The sequence below is a fragment of the Drosophila suzukii genome, chromosome X (assembly GCF_043229965.1).
Source record: "Drosophila suzukii chromosome X, CBGP_Dsuzu_IsoJpt1.0, whole genome shotgun sequence".
NCBI classification, from domain to species: Eukaryota; Metazoa; Arthropoda; class Insecta; order Diptera; family Drosophilidae; genus Drosophila; species Drosophila suzukii.
Window position 1 is genome coordinate 21,001,111 of NC_092084.1, and position 18,061 is coordinate 21,019,171.

The 18,061-nt window shown below is 36.2% G+C and overlaps 2 protein-coding genes across 2 annotated transcripts; both read left to right on the forward strand.

Annotated features, from left to right (window-relative positions):
• Window positions 1–1,309: 1,309 nt before the first annotated feature.
• Window positions 1,310–8,888, forward strand: LOC108005396 (proton-coupled amino acid transporter 1). The gene is made up of 6 exons (XM_017068659.4): window positions 1,310–1,610; window positions 5,640–5,773; window positions 6,621–6,981; window positions 7,049–7,500; window positions 7,570–7,742; window positions 7,803–8,888. Exons 1-6 carry the CDS (start codon window positions 1,599–1,601, stop codon window positions 8,057–8,059), a joined length of 1,389 nt encoding a protein of 462 aa, XP_016924148.2. The 5' UTR covers window positions 1,310–1,598; the 3' UTR covers window positions 8,060–8,888.
• A 3,743-nt stretch (window positions 8,889–12,631) lies between these two features.
• Window positions 12,632–17,898, forward strand: LOC108005398 (proton-coupled amino acid transporter-like protein CG1139). The gene is made up of 5 exons (XM_017068660.4): window positions 12,632–12,784; window positions 14,573–15,097; window positions 15,869–16,326; window positions 16,427–16,602; window positions 17,369–17,898. The coding sequence occupies exons 2-5, from the start codon at window positions 14,618–14,620 to the stop codon at window positions 17,608–17,610; spliced, it is 1,356 nt and encodes a 451-aa protein (XP_016924149.1). The 5' UTR covers window positions 12,632–12,784; window positions 14,573–14,617; the 3' UTR covers window positions 17,611–17,898.
• The last annotated feature ends 163 nt before the right edge of the window (window positions 17,899–18,061 follow it).

Consider the following 18,061-nt stretch of genomic DNA (forward strand, 5'->3'; position numbering starts at 1 on the left):
AGCCTCCTACAAGAAGGCCTCCATAAGGAAAGTAAAAAGATCAGCTTGGCAGACCTTCTGCTCAAACATAGAAGAAACAGCCGATGCAGCTCGGCTTAGGAAGATCCTCTCCAAAACAACCCCCTCCTTGGGGTACCTTCAAAAACCAGATGGCTCGTGGACAGACTCTAGTGAGGAGTCCCTAAGCCTACTACTAGACACCCACTTTCCGGGTAGTCTCCCGGTAGAACGTCTCCCAGAAAATCATGCAGGTCTAAGCATTGACTTGGAAACGCTTCTTTCCGAACGCAACATAAGTTGGGCCATAAACAACTTCAAACCCCTCAAATCACCAGGACCCGATCATCTCTCACCTGCGCACATCCAATTTGTATTTGTAAGATTTGCAGTTCCTAGTTCTTCTTAATTTTCCTAATTGTTCTGATGTTTTCTTATTCGCCTCCATCTCTCTTAATTCGCGAAGCACTTAACTTATTTGTTCCATTCATTAATTGACTTCATTCACTTGTGGCAACGCCACCTGTGGCTAGCTATTGGAACTATGTAATTTAATTATACCAGCTGATCGACAACCTGTTAGCAGCCCTCCCTTTCGCACTCGAATTTTTTTATAATAAGGCAGCAAAGGAGTGAGCGAGAGAGGGGAAAAGAGGTGAAGTGGGGAGATGCTCTCTTTCACTTGTACACTGGTAAAAAATTCTTACATTTTCATTCGTTTCCAAACTAGAATTCTTGGAAATAAAATTTGCAAATACTGTGAAGACAATCAAAAATTTGTTATACTGTCCAAAAGTTGGATATATTTTTATTAAAATTTTGAATGCATTTTTAATATAACTTTAAAATTAATTATAATTTATTGCACTGAGATAAAGCCACTAAATTTTATAAGTAAAAATTATGTTTCGGAATCACTTGTTAATAAAATGTAAGTACCTAATCTTTAAAATACCACAGATATTTTTATATTACTTAAAATATTTTTGTATATATATTATACATATATATATTTTTGAGTATATTATATATTTTTGAATAGGGTCTATAACTACCAATTTTTTGTAAGTGTCTAATTGTACAAAATATATTCCCAAAAATTATAAAATTTAATATTTTTAATGTTAAGACATTCAATACAAAATGCATTTTGCCATATGTACTTCTTTTATATAATCGATAACCTTTATTTTTTTGATTTTTACAAAATTCCCTAATTGTCGGGGATATTTTGTTGAGTGTACCGCCACCTATCTCACTCCCACTCGCTGCCAGTCCGAATAACCAAACGATTGTCGCCGCTTTGCCGGTCGTCAGTCTTGAATTTTTCGTGGAGCGATTAACACACAGTGAACACAGATCGCCAAAGGCTGAAAAGGCCCAGAATCCGACCGCATCCGCATCCTCAGCGAAAAATAAATAAATAAACGACAAACAGCACTACTGATCGGTGGCTACGAAAATAAATCATTAAGATCAAGAACAGGCAAATTGCGTGTGTGTTTTCTTTACATTTTTTTTTCCGTTTGGTTTGCCCAATTTTTTGACCGACTTCTGGGACCAGAACAACAACAGGAAAACCGAAGAGCCACAACAACAACATGGATGCCGAGGTGTGTAATTAAAATGCAATCGTTAAATTTAAGCCACATGCCTAAAAAAAGAAAACCCAAAACGCAAAAGTGAAACCCAAATAAAAAACCGAAAAAAAGAGCCAGCAAAAAGCCGAAAAAATTACGACGCACAACAAAACGAGTTAATTATGCCGGTTGTCAAACAACAACAAAAACTCAAATTCAAAAGTCAAAAGTCAAAAAACAAAGACAACTTCTTTTGGTAAAACCAAAAAAAAAAATCAAGTGCAAAGTCAAAAAAAAAATCAACAAATGTTTTAAGACAGCTGTTGCATTTTTCTTGGTCAAAAAACTGAAATTAATAGCGATAAGCCGGTTTAATAACAGCAATTTACAAATGGAATGTGGTAAAATAATATTAATGGGAACTCATTAGGCATGCAAACAGTTGTACAAACATCGGAATGATGGGAATAATGACTAAGAAGTTTGGTTTTCAAAGGGGGTTACAATTAATAATAATAAATAATATTAGAGCAATATCTTAAATAATTTAAAATTAATTATCAAAAATATTTTATTGATATTTTTAATGGGTCCTATTATTATTTCTTTTCAAATAGTATTAGAACAATATCTTTAATCATTTAAAGTTAATAGATCTTATTATAATTTCTGTTTATTTACACCTTTCCTTAATTATAAATGGAGTTTACCTAAATAAATTAAGATCCCATAAAATATATTATATATTTATTATAGGGCTTAATTTTTCTTATCACCTTAAGCCTTTAATTTTGGCATCAACTTCCGTTAAATTAAACCCTTGATTAGTGCGAAATTGTGCTTATCTTTTGGCTTGGATTTATGGAAGGGCTGTCACTTATTGTCAATATAAGATAACCAATGATTTATGTCATTGAACAAAAAAATCCCTTTTAGCTTACACCCCTGAATTTTGCATAGTTACGCCTGAGGTGTTTAGTCTTTTTTGCCGCTTCAAAATGCAAATAATGGAAAATGAAAATTCACACACTTTTATGCATTTGATCAAGGTCAGAACTTGTTCTGGACCAGACACCAAGCACTATTTTACATTTATCTCTATCTATAGGATTTTACACTCAGCTAAACATTTGAAGGAAAATCACACAGAGAGAATTCTAACTTTCTAAGCTGAGTTCAGAATGTTCTTGAAAAAAGAACAACATTTTTGAAGATGAAAATGTTTGCATTGTGCTCAAATCAAGATGAATTTTTACATTACATCTATCTCAACAACTAAACTATTAGTTTAGTCTTATTGAAAAGTTGTTAAATAAACTCAATTTAACTTTTCTCTTCTCACCATTTCGTTCTAATATTGAGATAATTGATACTAAACTGCACTTACATGGTTTTTAAGAACGAATGTTCTCAAATCAAGAACAATTTACTTGAATACTTCTCTCTGTGCAAATGCTATAACAAATAACTGAAGAAATTCCTATTAATCAAATTAATTAACTTTTCTCTTTATTTAACTTTTCTCTTCTCACCATTTCTTTCTAATATTGAGATAATTGATACTAAACTGCACTTACATGGTTTTTAAGAACGAATGTTCTCAAATCAAGAACAATTTACTTGAATACTTCTCTCTGTGCAAATGCTATAACAAATAACTGAAGAAATTCCTATTAATCAAATTAATTAAAAAGGAGCCTTTTTAATTAATTTGATTAATAAGAATTTCTTCAATAATAATAAGAAAAATCAAAGCAAATATCAAATTTCATGGAATTTTTTCCTCGAATGCATTCGTGTGGCGGACAAAAGCTTTGCCAATAAAGGCCAATCAAGGTTCCCTTTGAGCTTGCCAGATTTCCGGCAACATTAATAAAAGAGAAATTAAACATTTTTGTGTTGCTCCCAAGTGCAGTGAACCCTCGACAGACAGACAGACCGACGCACCGTCAGCCGTGGAAAATTTTCCACTCGAAGATATTGCTCAATTCAAGAAGCAAAAAAAAGTACAAGAAATACAAAAAAAAAAGAAGGGAAATGAGACCGCACATAAATAATATCAGTGCGGCCCTGTTGACAGTCTGCCAATGGGGACTGCCCATGGGCCAAGAAGAGGGGTTTTTTTGGGGGGGTGTCAGGGGTGGACCACACCACGCACTTGAAGATTGTTCTATCTGGTGTTATCTGTCATCAATTGACGGCATGCCAGTCTGCTTGTCCACGGTAGAATCTGGTCTAGATTAAAGTTAAAGCGGTTCAAGGGTATGGAAGTGCCCTCCACTTTTCCACCACCCCCTTGCCCACGCCCATGTCCTACCTCTATAGTTGTTTCTTACTTAATTAGTGACAGAAGAAAAACTTTCTCTTCAATGCCGACTCTTTTTATACCCTAAAAAAACCATATAAATGATATTATTTACAAAGAAATTTATTAACTTGAGTCATTTTGAATACAATACTTCTCAAAGTAATTTCTTATTAAGACATATTAAAATATTAATAATTAAATACAAGTATATTAAGATCTGTAAAGCAGAACTATTCCATTAGAAATATATAGTATTACCAATAATAATCCCCACATCATTCAAAACACCTTTCACAATCCCAATACCTAGTGGGCAGTGTAGGACCATAACAATTTATAGTTACTTTGTCTTAACTACTTTAACTGCCGATAAGCAACGAAATTAATTGTCTAGATTTACACAAGGTTTCATGTGAACTATGTGGAGTACCCTTTTAAATATCACGTATACGTCGGGGGCGCCATGTCCTCCAGTTGATTGCGTATACCACATGTGGGACGGTAATCTAAGCGTGCTTATGAGACGCGAGGCAAGTGATTCGCAGCGAAAGCAAAATCAGTTTGATAAGTAACTCGTTATTTACGACACTTAAGATTCACTTAGACCACTTCATAGATATAGATATATATTAGGTAGCTGGCAACAGGGATTGAAAAACGACATTGTAAGACTTTCGACAAATTCATTTGTAGTCCAACTGACAAAGTGCACAGTAAATCACTTACCATCTATCTCAATTAATGCATCATATGTTCAATATTGCAGTCATAATTCGTTGATAACAACTTATCAAGGGTGATTTAAATATTGTGAATGAACGTGGGTTTTTCCAATGGCAGTTACCAGTGAATTATCACAAAAGTAACGAAAGAACGTGACGGGATTCTATTACAAGGCACGACTTTATAGAACATTTTTTAAATGAGTCAAATTTACAAGCAGGTTTCTTTCTTTATAATCAAATAAAGGCATTCAAAAAATATGTATTAATTATTTTAATAACTTCCTGCTTTTGTTTTGGATTTATAGGTATTTTTTTAGTTGTATCTCTTTTATTTCTAACTCATCATTGGAATTCTGACAACGCAGTTAACAGGTGTCAACGTTTTATAACAATGTAAACGCATTTTCGAGATTATCGGCAAATTTCAATTAGACCCACCGAGTTTCGATGTTCGAGGCAGGCACGTGCAACATATATAGATATAGATATCGGTTGGTCTGTTGGCAAACGTTCGGGTGTCATCGAAAGGCCACTTATCTAGCCGATACTATATATAGATAAAGATATAGATAGCATTTAATTTGCTTTGTATTTGGCTTTTATGAATCCGTTTAATTGGCTCTGATTTAGTTTGTGGCCTTATTTATGGCCCTAACTATCCCGAAACATAGGCCCTCTTATCACTGATGCAGGGAGAACTTTTCCATCTGTCGCAGTGATGGAAATCCCCGATTGAATTTATTACAGTATACTAAATTGTCCAGTCATGTGGAATTAAATATGTGCACGAGTTGATCTGTGATTCCCCGGATAAGATCTCCGTCTATGAACTTGATCATGGAGACTGACAGGCGGAAACACTTGAGAGGCTTGCGTTTTTATCGGTCAATTGAAAACTATCAACAATTAAATCGGGGAAAACTATCCACAAATGGCGTTTCCCTTTCTACGTATTTTAACTTTATTTTTAAGCCTTTGTTTTTATTTATTTTTCGTACCTTTTCATCAATGAAATATATAACTTTAAAGGCGCCAAAAAATCAGACTGTAACAGTTCCAAAACAGGAAACTGTGACTGAAGGAGCGGCAGGTGAAACAGCAGGTGGAGCAGCCAAGGTCGCCGAGAAAGAAGAACACGATGCGGAATACCATCCACCTACAAGGTATGGATGCTTGTGGAAAATCCTCGATTTAACTGTGCTTCCTCAACTGCTTGCTCCTAATAAACTATCTACTAAACCTACCCCCAACAAAAACCTGAAAATAACATCACAACTAACTGAAGCCTCAAGTATACTAACATTTGATTTAAGATTAACCATATGCTTTAGCTTAAGTTAATGAAACCAACTTAGAAGCTTACTCTCCTACCTAGTTTAAATTTTAACCAACCCTACAAAAGCTTACCCAACTCCTATGCAAATCCTGAATTCCTGCTTTAACCAACTAACCATGCTTTCAAAAATAAACCTTCCTGAATCGATCCCGACTCCCAGCTATAAACCAACTAATATCAATACTGACAACCTGCAAAAAAATATTAACCATGGACCTTTTCTACCAGAAATTAACCACGTTCCCGCAATAAAACCAACATCGTGCAACCCTTTATCCAAAAATATACCCCGAAGAATCCCAGCTTTAAACTAGTACATCAATATATAATGCAAATATCACCGATTGCCACCTACTAACTTTGATCCCAACAATATCTCTCCCCATGGAATACCTATTGCATCCAAATCAAATCATCAAATCCAGATGATCAAAAAAAGTAATCCTATAACCCATCTGATCCTGTTCTCATTCGTCATTGGGTGCCATATTTACAAAGATCCTGAATCCCAAGCGAAGTCATCACCAGTTTTAACCTACTAACATTGATCCCAACGATAACCCTGCGAAATTTTAAGACTAATGGAGTTACCATATCAACCCAACAACACCTAACCCAGTTCCCCCCTCAAAGAACCCAAAATCCAAAGATGATCTATGTTCCTGTAATTCAAGCTACCTGGAGACCATCGTGCACCTGTTCAAGGGCAACATTGGACCCGGTCTGTTCGCCATGGGGGATGCCTTCAAGAACGGAGGTCTCCTGGTTGCCCCACTTCTAACCGTGGTGATAGCGGTAGTGTCCATCCACTGCCAACATGTCCTGGTGACCTGCTCCAAGAAGATGCGCGATCTCAAGGGAGAAACTGTGTGTGCGGACTACGCGCAGACGGTGGAGCAGTGTTTCGAGAATGGTCCACCAAAGTTGAGGGGCTGGTCCCGAACGATGGGACGTCTGGTGGACATATTCATCTGTGTGACCCAGTTGGGCTTCTGCTGTATCTACTTTGTGTTCATTAGCACGAATCTGAAGCAGGTGAGTTTTGGCTACGAGCAGGAAGGATGAGATGAGAGGAAACTAAAGATGGGTTACACTTTCGAAGATCCTGCAAGCCTACGACATTGACATGAACGTCCATCTGGTGATGCTGCTGGCCTTTGTGCCCGTGCTCCTCAGTTCATTGATCACGAACCTGAAGTGGCTCACCCCCGTCTCGATGTTCGCGAATATCTGTATGATCGTGGGACTGGCCATAACCCTGTACTATGCTCTTAAGGACGGACTGCCGGAGGTGGAGGAACGCGCCCTCTGGACGAACGGCTCCCAGCTGGCCCTCTTCTTCGGCACCGCCATCTTTGCCTTCGAAGGCATTGCCCTGGTGATGCCGCTGAAGAACGCCATGCGAAAGCCACACCAGTTCGAGCGACCTTTGGGTGTGCTCAATGTGGGCATGTTCCTCGTCTCCGTCATGTTCATGTTCGCCGGATCCGTGGGCTATATGAAGTGGGGTGAGCAGGTCGGAGGCAGTTTGACCCTCAATCTGGGTGATACCATGTGAGTGAGGGGCCTCTGGGGTTTGCTACTTAGATCATCCGATTCTATGGAACTCTTCATCGTCCACAGCCTGGCCCAGTGCGTCAAACTGATGGTCTCCGCTGGAGTTCTACTGGGTTATCCTCTACAGTTCTTTGTGGCCATCCAGATCATGTGGCCCAGTGCCAAGCAAATGTGCGGCATTGAAGGACGATCGCTGGTCGGAGAGCTGGGCTTCCGCACCTTTATGGTCCTGGTGACTCGTAAGTATCCGGCATGAGGGACCATTTTGAAAAGGGGAGTCTTACAAGGTTCTACTGCAGTTGCCATCGCGGAAATGGTCCCGGCCCTGGGACTTTTTATCTCGCTAATCGGAGCACTATGCTCAACGGCTTTGGCATTGGTCTTTCCACCCGTCATCGAGCTGATCGCCAGGAGTGACCTCAACAAAGGACCGGGCGTCTGGATTTGCGTGAAGAACCTGGTCATCTTGGTGTTGGCCTTGCTGGGCTTCTTCACCGGCTCCTACGAGAGTCTCAAACAAATTGTCAAGCACTTCGGGGAGGAGGAGGTGCACTGAGGAAGAACTTCCTTTGAAGAGGAATCTACGAAGGCTTGGGATCCTCATCAAAGACCCCACGTGAGAAGAGTGGAGCTTAACCTCGCTGAAGATAATCATTATAACATCGAACTTCAAATACCAGAGGATCTTCCAAAATTGGTGTTAAACTACAGAAGATCGACTTTACAATACCATCTTCATAAAAGAGCTGACGATCAACCCTAATCTACAAAGGATCACAACGATTATTCACTCAGCTTGCCAAGGAATCAACAGAATATATATTAATATGAACATCCCTAGATTGACAACTATTATTTATGAATGCCAGAAATCCAAATTTTAATTAAAATGATGAAAAAGCAGTTAAGACGCCTTAGACGAACAACACAGGAATAAGAAGCAGAAGATCATCAGTATCAAAAATCGATAGTCGATGAAACCTCAATATCAAAGCTTTAGTTAAATATAAAAAAAAATCGAACCGCAAGCCATAACAAATATTGTAAACAGAATTACCAAAAAACAATGAAACATTAAAGGATTACTTCATTTTCTTAGAAGTATTAGCAACATGTCACAATCAAAAACATTATGGTACAGTTAAATGTGTACCTACTCTTAATCCTTAATTATTTACATACATAAAAACATAACATATTTGCGAATTTATTATTAAAAATAAATACCCATTTATACACATAAATATATATCTAAGTGCCCCTTTTTGTGTCTTAGCAAGCGTGCAGCGCATTTTACTTATTATAATTGATTATTTTTTTCATAGATATTAAGTGAGAATAAACGATGCGACGTTCGTTTTGACGTCATCGCAAAATGACAAAAACTTGACAGATGTGATCTTTGGGGGAGGAAAATATCAAAAGAATAGAAATATTGAAAAGTGATCATGAATTCCCATAAAATACTCAATTAATTAAAATTCGCCTTCTCTGCGCTTCTCAAGGAATCCACTTAGGTCAATTCATACCACACGCGTAGTGGTACTCAAATAATGCTTAATCACGTAAAAATGTTAAATCACAAATCTTATGTTGTTTTTTCGCTACAAAAAACGTGCGAATAATAGTTAAAAAATAAATGAGACGAATACAAATAAAGTTGCGGAACGGGTTCTTTAAGATTCACGAGTATTAAAATATCAAAAGAATAGAAATAATGAAAAGTGATCATAAATTCCCACAAAATACTCAATTAATTAAAATGCGCCCTTCTCTGCGCTTCTCAAGGAATCCACTTAGGTCAATTAATACCACACGCGTAGTGGTACTCAAATCATACTTAATCACGTTAAAATACTAAATCACAAATCATATGCAGGTTTTTCGCTACAAAAAACGTGCGAATAATAGATAATAATAAATGAGACGAATACCAATAAAGTTGCGGAACGGGTTCTTTGAGATTCACGAGTATTGAGCTGGCAGCGATTTTAATTTCGCTTCAATGCTCCAAATTAGTTTTGACATTGACCTCGTTTCAATAGAATCCATAAATTGTATTCCGATGGATATCGTATGTCGACTTTCGCTTTCATCTGGAGGAAACTGGTTAAGAGCCATACCGGGAATCATATCTTGGGTTCTATCTCCCTGTATGGGAATTACACTAATCTAATCCAAACCGAACCAAATCAATCTAATCGAAACCGTTTTGCCAACGACCTTCAACTCAAACGATGAATGGAACTGCGGACAATGTCGTTGGATATGCATAGCGGAAGTCAGGGGCGTCCGAAAAGGGGGTCCAATATTAAAATATTAAGATCATAGATCAGTAAAGATCATTGTAAGCTGAATAATATATTTTTTATATATTAAAAATATTTGATTTATATAGATCAAAGATCTAAGACTATAACACTATTTTAACTATCTTGTTGTGATATAAAAGATATATTAACCCTTGCGGGCGTCCCTGCCATTTGTTATGCATTTGTTTTTAGTACCCCTTATATAATCCAATTGCTGAATTCCGTAAACATCGATCGATCGATCGATCGATCTATCGTTTGATTGGAAGAAGTGAGATGCAGCAGCCGACCGGAGAACTTTGATTCCGTGCAATTCATTTAATCGGCGCTTCTTCAATCAAGGCGGTAAATTTCCGTGCGTCTTCGATTGGTTGGCCCCAGGGGGCAGCAGGGGGTTAAGGTAAAGGTGTAACGGTCACGAATGCGGTGCGCTTTACGTTATATATATATATAATATTTGGAATATTCATGCTACGCTCAAGAATTCGATGCGATGGGCACGTGCCGGTTTAAAATCAAGTCGAAAACCGAATTCCGGAACGCGACCGGATCCTTGAACCTGATCGAACCACTTCCTGCCGGTGGAAACCCCCGACCACAACCCTTTTTTTTTATAATACCCATCTATATATCTGTACCCAATGTCATGACGCAATCAGCGTTACGAATCCAACATTGTACTCTTAAAATACACTTGAATAGCCGACAGAGAGAAAATAAATAAATTAACTATCTTTGAATGATGAATGACAACATTTTTACTGCCCATAAATGTACGCCGAAGTCGAACCTATAAATAAATAGGGTTTTTTTTCGAATTTCTTTAACTTAAACATGTAGAGCGCATTGAACACGGCTACTGAACAAAATTTTAAATAATATTAACTGTCTAAAAGTTTGTTCGCTTGTAATCCAAGTGTATATAGATTAGTAGTTCGTACTACTTTTCTTTTTATAAATATACTTACTACATACTAATTACTTCTGGTAAATCACGTGCCACAAAACAATATAGAATTAATTTCTTTACAAATTCCAATTACGTTTTATATAATTTCCGAATGTAAATAATAAATAAATAAACTAACATTGCATGACGACCATAGATATCAAAAGTAGAGCAGTATGTTTCGTGGTTCCTATTAATGAATGCAATAACCACGTTTTGGATATTTTAGAAGAGATATACGAAATTACTTTGGCACAATGTATGTTCTTATAGATCAGTTAAGCGTTTTTAATTACATCAGTTAAAGTACAACGTCACTAGATATTAATTTGCATATAATAAAATGAGTGACTGCATTTCTGCTTAGCCAAGGTAATAACTTTATAAAGAACAGAAAGGTAAGTTGAAAGCAGATTTTTCCGGTAAACTCCAAGCAACATGCCGCATTAATTGCTTCAGCAATTAGCATATTTATATAAAAGACTCTAGCAGTGATAGAAGTTTAAAAAATAATTGGTTTGATACTATAAATTAACAGCTTTTAACTTTCCTAGAAAGAAATATCATACTTTTCCTGTTAAAGCACTTAATAAAATTAATTTGGATTAATAAGAAATAAAATAATTCAATTAATTTGGATCAAAAAAGATTATAAACCCTATCAAATCAGTTTTCTTTTGTTTGTTTTGCTAATCTGATATTTATCTTTACGAAGTATTCCTCTGAAATTAAATAGGTTTCTAGGGGGTTTTTCTTTACTTTACTTCTGTCGAGCTTGGAATACTAATTGTTCATTATACTTTCGATTGTTTTGATGATTTATTTTGCTAAGCTTGTTAATAGTTTAGCTATTAAATGAAGTACTTTAGTCTAGGGACTAGAATTATTCAGTGATCCATGACGATCTTTTATCGATGAGTGGCTACCTGCTATTTTCCATCTCCCTTCGGTTCAATGCATTTCCACTGTAATTTTCCACTCACAAGTGACAAGTCCTCGAGGGAAAGTGATTTCGAAATCATGTTGAGTCAGCCAGACCAGTTGCAAATAAGGCTTTCGAAACAATTATCAATAATAGGATCGGAATATATCCCACACTCCCTCAGACTCCCACGCAGCTTAACCCATTAGTTGTTGCGGATTTGCAAATTTTATTGTTTGGGAAAAATTTTTAACTTTTAGGAGTTAGGAATTTTTATTAAATATATATATTTTTTATTTTACTTTGAGTATTCCAGCATTTTTTAATCCACAGGCATGGTAAAAAATCCCGTTTTTCAGCCAGATACTCCATGTAAACCCATAAAAAGTAAATTTTATTGAAATATCATAGGCACTTTTCAATTCGAAATGAAATCCAATAGAAGGGCTTTCGAAACAATTATCAATTGTAGGATCGGAATAGATCTTGAACTCCCTCAGTCTCTCACGCAGCTTAACCCCCTACTTGTATCGGTAATTTAATTTCATTATTAGTGAAAAATTTGTTGTGATATTTCTTTAAAGAAAAATTTAAATTAATAAGAGTTAGGAATATTTATTAAATATATATATATATTTCTAATTTTGATTAAAGTTCCAATGTAATTTGGAGTACTCCAGCATTTTTTAACCCACAGCCATGGTAAAAATTCCCGTTTTTAAGCAACGAGTTCCCATGTAAACCCATAAAAAAGTGAATTTTATTGGGATATCATAGGCGCCTTTCAATTTGAAATGCAATCAAATAGAAGGGGGATACTTTTCGAAAAGTGCAGGGGGTTAACGTTATGCGCATTTTTGCATTGCTCACACAGACAGACGCCCGCTCTTTATATTTCTATTTTTCTATTTTTCGTATTTTCGCTTTCCGACTTTTGCCGCTTGCAATTTTGCTATTCGCTTCTGTTGGCCAACTCGAGCATTGAGTCTGGTTTGAGTTCTTGCCGCGAGCGGTCCTATTTTTTTGCCATTTAGCCATTTTGCCATTTTGCGATACCTCGGCGATACCTCGACGATACCCATTCGCAGCCATCAACAGGTGAACCTGAACAAACAGTCATTTAATACGTATCGCTTATCGGTGTTTGGATTAATTAAAGCTGCGGAATCTGTGCACAGAACATAAAAATATTATGAAATGCATAACTCCCGCAATCCGCACTCCACACGAATTGTGAATAATTAAGTGCTGTGGCCTTGACGGTTTAATTTCCCACTTCCCGGTTGTTAAAAATGTTTTCTTAACCTAAGTACCCGCGAGAGTGCGCCAATAATTAGCTTTTATTTCGAGTGTGTGCAACAACAAATTGTGAATAATCAAATTAGACTTAAAGCTCGTAAAACAGTGATCAGCGGATCTTATTTTTAAATATTGTTTGAAGATCTTTACACATACTATATGATGTGCTTTTAATATCACCCGTTGTCACATAATAAATATTTTGGGGAATATCCGAAATATTTTCTTATGGCTTGGACTATTTTTTTAAAAAGTATATTTTAGAATAAATAACGATATTTTTCAAAAATATTAAACAATAAAATAAGTACAGAAATATAAATATGCTGAAACACATAATTTTATCACCTGATCGGCTAGGACATTTACACTGCGCAAAATGTTTTTTTAAAAAATCCAATTTTTAATGGGAGCTACAGGATACAGGGTTCCGATTAGGGCATACAGAAGAATACGGCTATATACACTCGTTTTATGATGCTGATCAAGAATATATGTTCTCATCTGAGTTGAAAATGTTCTTAAAAATAGAACGACATATGAAAGTTGAAATTATTTTCATTGTTCTTGAATCAATCCAAATTGACGGTACTTACACTTTATATCTAAACAACTTAACTAATAGTCCGTCAGTAGTTAATATTCAGTAGTTAAATATTCAATTTAACTTTTACCTTCTCACCGTTTTCTTTTGGTACTAAGAACATTGAACCCAAAATGTACTTACATGGTTTTTAAGAAGGAATGTTCTCAATTCAAGAACAATAGCATTAAAGGATAAAAAAAGTCTGCTTCAGTATGCCAAAATTACGCTAATCTTGCAGAAATATTTTACCTTTGCAAAGAAAATTCACAGATCGAATCCATAATTTTTTCATCTCCCTATATTTGATTAGCTCTGACATTGATATAAACGAGTCGAAAAGCGATTTGAATTATAATGGTTTAAACGTATTTAATTGGCAATCAGTGCTTTATATGAGTTAATTAACATATGGTCAAACAATTATCAAGCGGCAGCGTTTTTACTGCTATGAATTTCTGTTACTATTTTATTGAATGGTTGTAAAAAAATCTATTGAAAAGGTAAACATGAATATCAAGTATCCAGATTTCTGATATTGATTATATATTCGCTTTTATAATTTGAACAGTATGCACATTTTTCCTAACGATTTATAAAACTGTTTGAAAATGGTGCAAATACTTCGATATGTGCGCTTTCTAGGGTTAAAACACGAGTTGGTAGGAAGAGCATTGAAGACATAGAGAGATAAAGAAAATGCAGTTAAAATTTAAACTTACTTTATACAAAACTTTACAGTCTTATTTTATTTTTATAAGATATTAATGGTATTAACTATTTCTTTATTAATCGGTACTTCTACTTTCTGAATATTTTACTCACGTGTACTTCCTAGGGTTAAAAGATTGAGGTGTGGGAGACAAAGAAAGATAATGCCAAAGAGAGGGATAACTGTTTTTAATCGCCCTTTCTCTCATTTAAGAACCGTTAAAGCTTTTTTTAGGAACAAGGAACCAAAAAAAACCCCGAAGTAACTCCAAAATTTTCCATTTAACCCACAGCAACAGCAGCGCAGCGATCAAAAGGCGATTGAAGCTGCCGGCGAAATGGGAAGAACACTGGAAATAACCGGAAGACAGCAGGAGAAGAATGTGGAGAAGGGTCAGGAGAAAGGTGCCGATCCCGAGAATGGGGATCCGGTGCGCAGGCGTGGCCATGAGACCAGTGAACTGGAGGCGGCCACCCATCTTTTCAAGGGAAGTGTGGGTGCAGGACTCTTCGCCATGGGAGATTGCTTCAAAAATGGAGGATTAGCGGGGGCCACCATCCTGTTACCCATCATTGCCGTGATGTGCGTCCATTGCGAACGTATGCTGATTCGGGGATCCGTTTTGGCCGTGGAACGGACTCCGGGCGTCGATTTCCTCGACTATCCGGAAACGGTGGAGAAGTGCTTCGAACACGGACCACGCCCACTGCGCAAAATGTCGCGAGTCATGAAGCTCGTCGTCGAAATGTTCCTGTGCGTCACGCAGTTTGGGTTCTGCGCCATCTACTTTGTCTTCATCACCGAGAACCTTCACCAGGTGAGTTTTGGTTAAAATATATTATAAAGAGGGATGAGTACCAAAAAAGAATACTTTCCAACATCCTAAGAATAACTACTTAAACATAATTTTAAAATTATTAACAAGAGTAGTGAAGCCTTTTATAAAATGTTATAGTACCCAAATTTTATGATGCGTCGAAACCCTAAAATTAAATCATTTTAATTGTATAAGAGTTTAGATGAAAATCTGAATGTTAAATTTTTTTCATATTATGAACAATACCTTAGATTATCCATGGCCTTGAATATGATGGACCTTAAATAAGTTAATGATTCCTTAGGTCAAAATTTAGTCCATATTACCTTAATTTAAGTAAATTTGTTGGGTTTTTAGTCCATATTTTTTCTGGGTGCATAAAAATCAAATTTTAAGATTATTTTAATCAGTTCAAAAGGTATAAACCAAAGATTGTTATAATCAGTTCAAAAAGTATAAGCATTTAATATTATTTTTACTCAGCAAGATGTGTAATATAAACACTTGAAATATTTTTACGCATTACATTTTTTACCTTAAAATTTTTAAACGTAATTAACCCTTATCGTAATGATTCTTATGGTTACCCCAAAATATCCCTATATTATATTTCCATTTAATACTATTTTTACTCAGCAAAATATGTACTGTAAACACTTGACCTCTTTTTATGTATTATATTTTTTACTTTACAATTTTAAAATGTAATGACCCCTCTTGGTAATGAGTCTTATGGTAACCTCAACAAATAACCCTATATTATATTTCCAGGTCCTCCAGCAGAATGGCATCGATATCAGCATGAGCATGGTGATGCTGATCACTCTCCTTCCGGCCATGATTCCCTCGCTGATGACCAACCTCAAGTACATCTCACCCGTATCGCTGTTCGCCAATGTGGCCCTACTTTTCGGACTGATCGCCACCCTGACCATAGCTTTTTCGGATGGACCAATGCCGTCGGTTGGGGACAGGCATCTCTTCACGGGCGGCGCCCAGTTAGCCCTGTTCTTTGGAACCGCCCTGTTTTCCTACGAGGGCATTGCCCTCATCCTCCCACTCCGAAACTCAATGCGCAATCCCGACAACTTTAGCACCCGGTTCGGAGTCCTTAACTCCACCATGTTCTTCACCACGGGTTTGTTTATTTTCACCGGATTTGTGAGCTATGTGCGATGGGGTGAGGATGTCGCCGGCAGCATAACGCTAAATCTCGTCGTGGAGGAAGTGTAAGTAGAACAGTCTAGAATTTTTACAATTTACCTTATTTAAGGAACTCTATTCATAGAAACTTGATCATTTGAACTTCTTGTTTGATTTTTTTTACAGATTTTCCCAGGTGGTGAAAGTAGTCGCCGCCTTGGGCGTGTTCCTTGGCTATCCCATCCAGTTCTTTGTGATGATGAAGATCCTCTGGCCGCCACTCAAGCGGTCCAACAACTGTGCCCAAAAGTATCCCATTACCATGCAGGTGTGCCTGCGTTTTGTTATGGTGATGATGACATGTAAGTCGATTTTGAAATGAACAAATTATATATGTTTCAACTTAATCTTATTATCATATGAGACACAGTAAAAACTTAGTGATACAAGAATTTCATACGAATGTTAATACTATTTAAAAGTATAGAATGGAATATTTATGTGACTTTTATGATAATGATGTATTGTAGTTCTTTGATATAATTATATTACGTGTTTTAGGGACTGTCATTATTATAAAAGACAACACTTTTAGTTGATCCCAAGAGAATTTCATACGATTTTTAATACTATTAAAAAGTAAATGTATCTTTGTTTTTTTGAATGGAATAGTAGTGTACCTTCTACGATAATGACATACTTTGACATACTTATATTATGTGCTTTAGGGATAGTTTACTGTAAAGAATTTCCAAAAAAGCACCTATATCTCGATCCATTATATAATCCTTTCGTTCGATTCAACTTAATATCATTATCATAAAGACTTAATCATAAAAGAACTTTCATCGAATTTTAATACTATAAAAAGTATGGAATGTTATATAATCCTTTCGTTTGATTCATCTTAATATCATTATCATAAAAAGACAGTAAAGACTTAATCATAAAAGAATTTTCAACGAATTTTAATACTATAAAAAGTATGGAATGGAATAGTTATGTGACTTTAATGATAATTATATAGTTCTTTGATGTACTTCTATCACTTGTTTTAGGGATCATTTACTGTATAGATGTTCCAAAATATCTCCTATATTTTAATCCATTTTATAATCCCTGTTTCAGTTGGGGTTGCGCTGGTCGTTCCCAAGCTAAATCTGTTCATCTCGCTGATCGGGGCACTGTGCTCCACCTGTCTGGCCTTCGTGATCCCGGTGCTGATCGACTTTGTGACGCGGGCGCCGGTGCCCAAGGGCCTGGGGGCGTGGTCCTACATCAAGAACATCCTCATCCTGACGGTGGCCGTGCTGGGAATTGTCACCGGTACCTACCAGAGCATCGTAGAGATCGTCAAGGAGTTTAAGTAGGCCCTAATCGCTAGCAAGTATGTTTTTTTGTACATAAATTATGCTGTCATTCCTGTAAAACTCTATGTGAATGCCTTGCCCTGGTGTATTGTAAGCTTAATTCGTATACCGTGTACTTTTTTTTCCATTTTTTTGTTGATAGTCTTAAGTTCTGCATTTGTATGTATGTATAGAAACGTTTATTGGCATTCCAAACACCAAAAAAAAGGCATAAAAGAAAATGATCTGCAGCAAAAACCGATTTTAATAAATGATTACCTATATGGCTTTGATTATTTTAAAACCTTAGCCTGAAATTAATTGTTATTATTATATGTAAAAAAAAATTGTTTATTGTCGATTTTATAAATATAGTGAGATTTATATAAAGTATTAATTAGCATTCAGCAAACAATGTTTAAAATCGCTACTAGCCATTAAGTTTCCTAAAATGTGAATATGCGCTTTTGAA

What these genes read in the sequence shown, in the direction of transcription:
- LOC108005396 (XM_017068659.4), top strand. An exon ending in TTAGCACGAATCTGAAGCAG is followed by an intron (nt 6,982 to 7,048) that starts GTGAGTTTTGGC and finishes ACACTTTCGAAG; the next exon opens with ATCCTGCAAGCCTACGACAT. An exon ending in CTCAATCTGGGTGATACCAT is followed by an intron (nt 7,501 to 7,569) that starts GTGAGTGAGGGG and finishes CATCGTCCACAG; the next exon opens with CCTGGCCCAGTGCGTCAAAC.
- LOC108005398 (XM_017068660.4), top strand. Translation starts at nt 14,618, where the DNA reads ATGGGAAGAACACTGGAAATAACCGGAAGACAGCAGGAGAAGAATGTG. An exon ending in TCACCGAGAACCTTCACCAG is followed by an intron (nt 15,098 to 15,868) that starts GTGAGTTTTGGT and finishes TTATATTTCCAG; the next exon opens with GTCCTCCAGCAGAATGGCAT. An exon ending in TGTTATGGTGATGATGACAT is followed by an intron (nt 16,603 to 17,368) that starts GTAAGTCGATTT and finishes TCCCTGTTTCAG; the next exon opens with TTGGGGTTGCGCTGGTCGTT.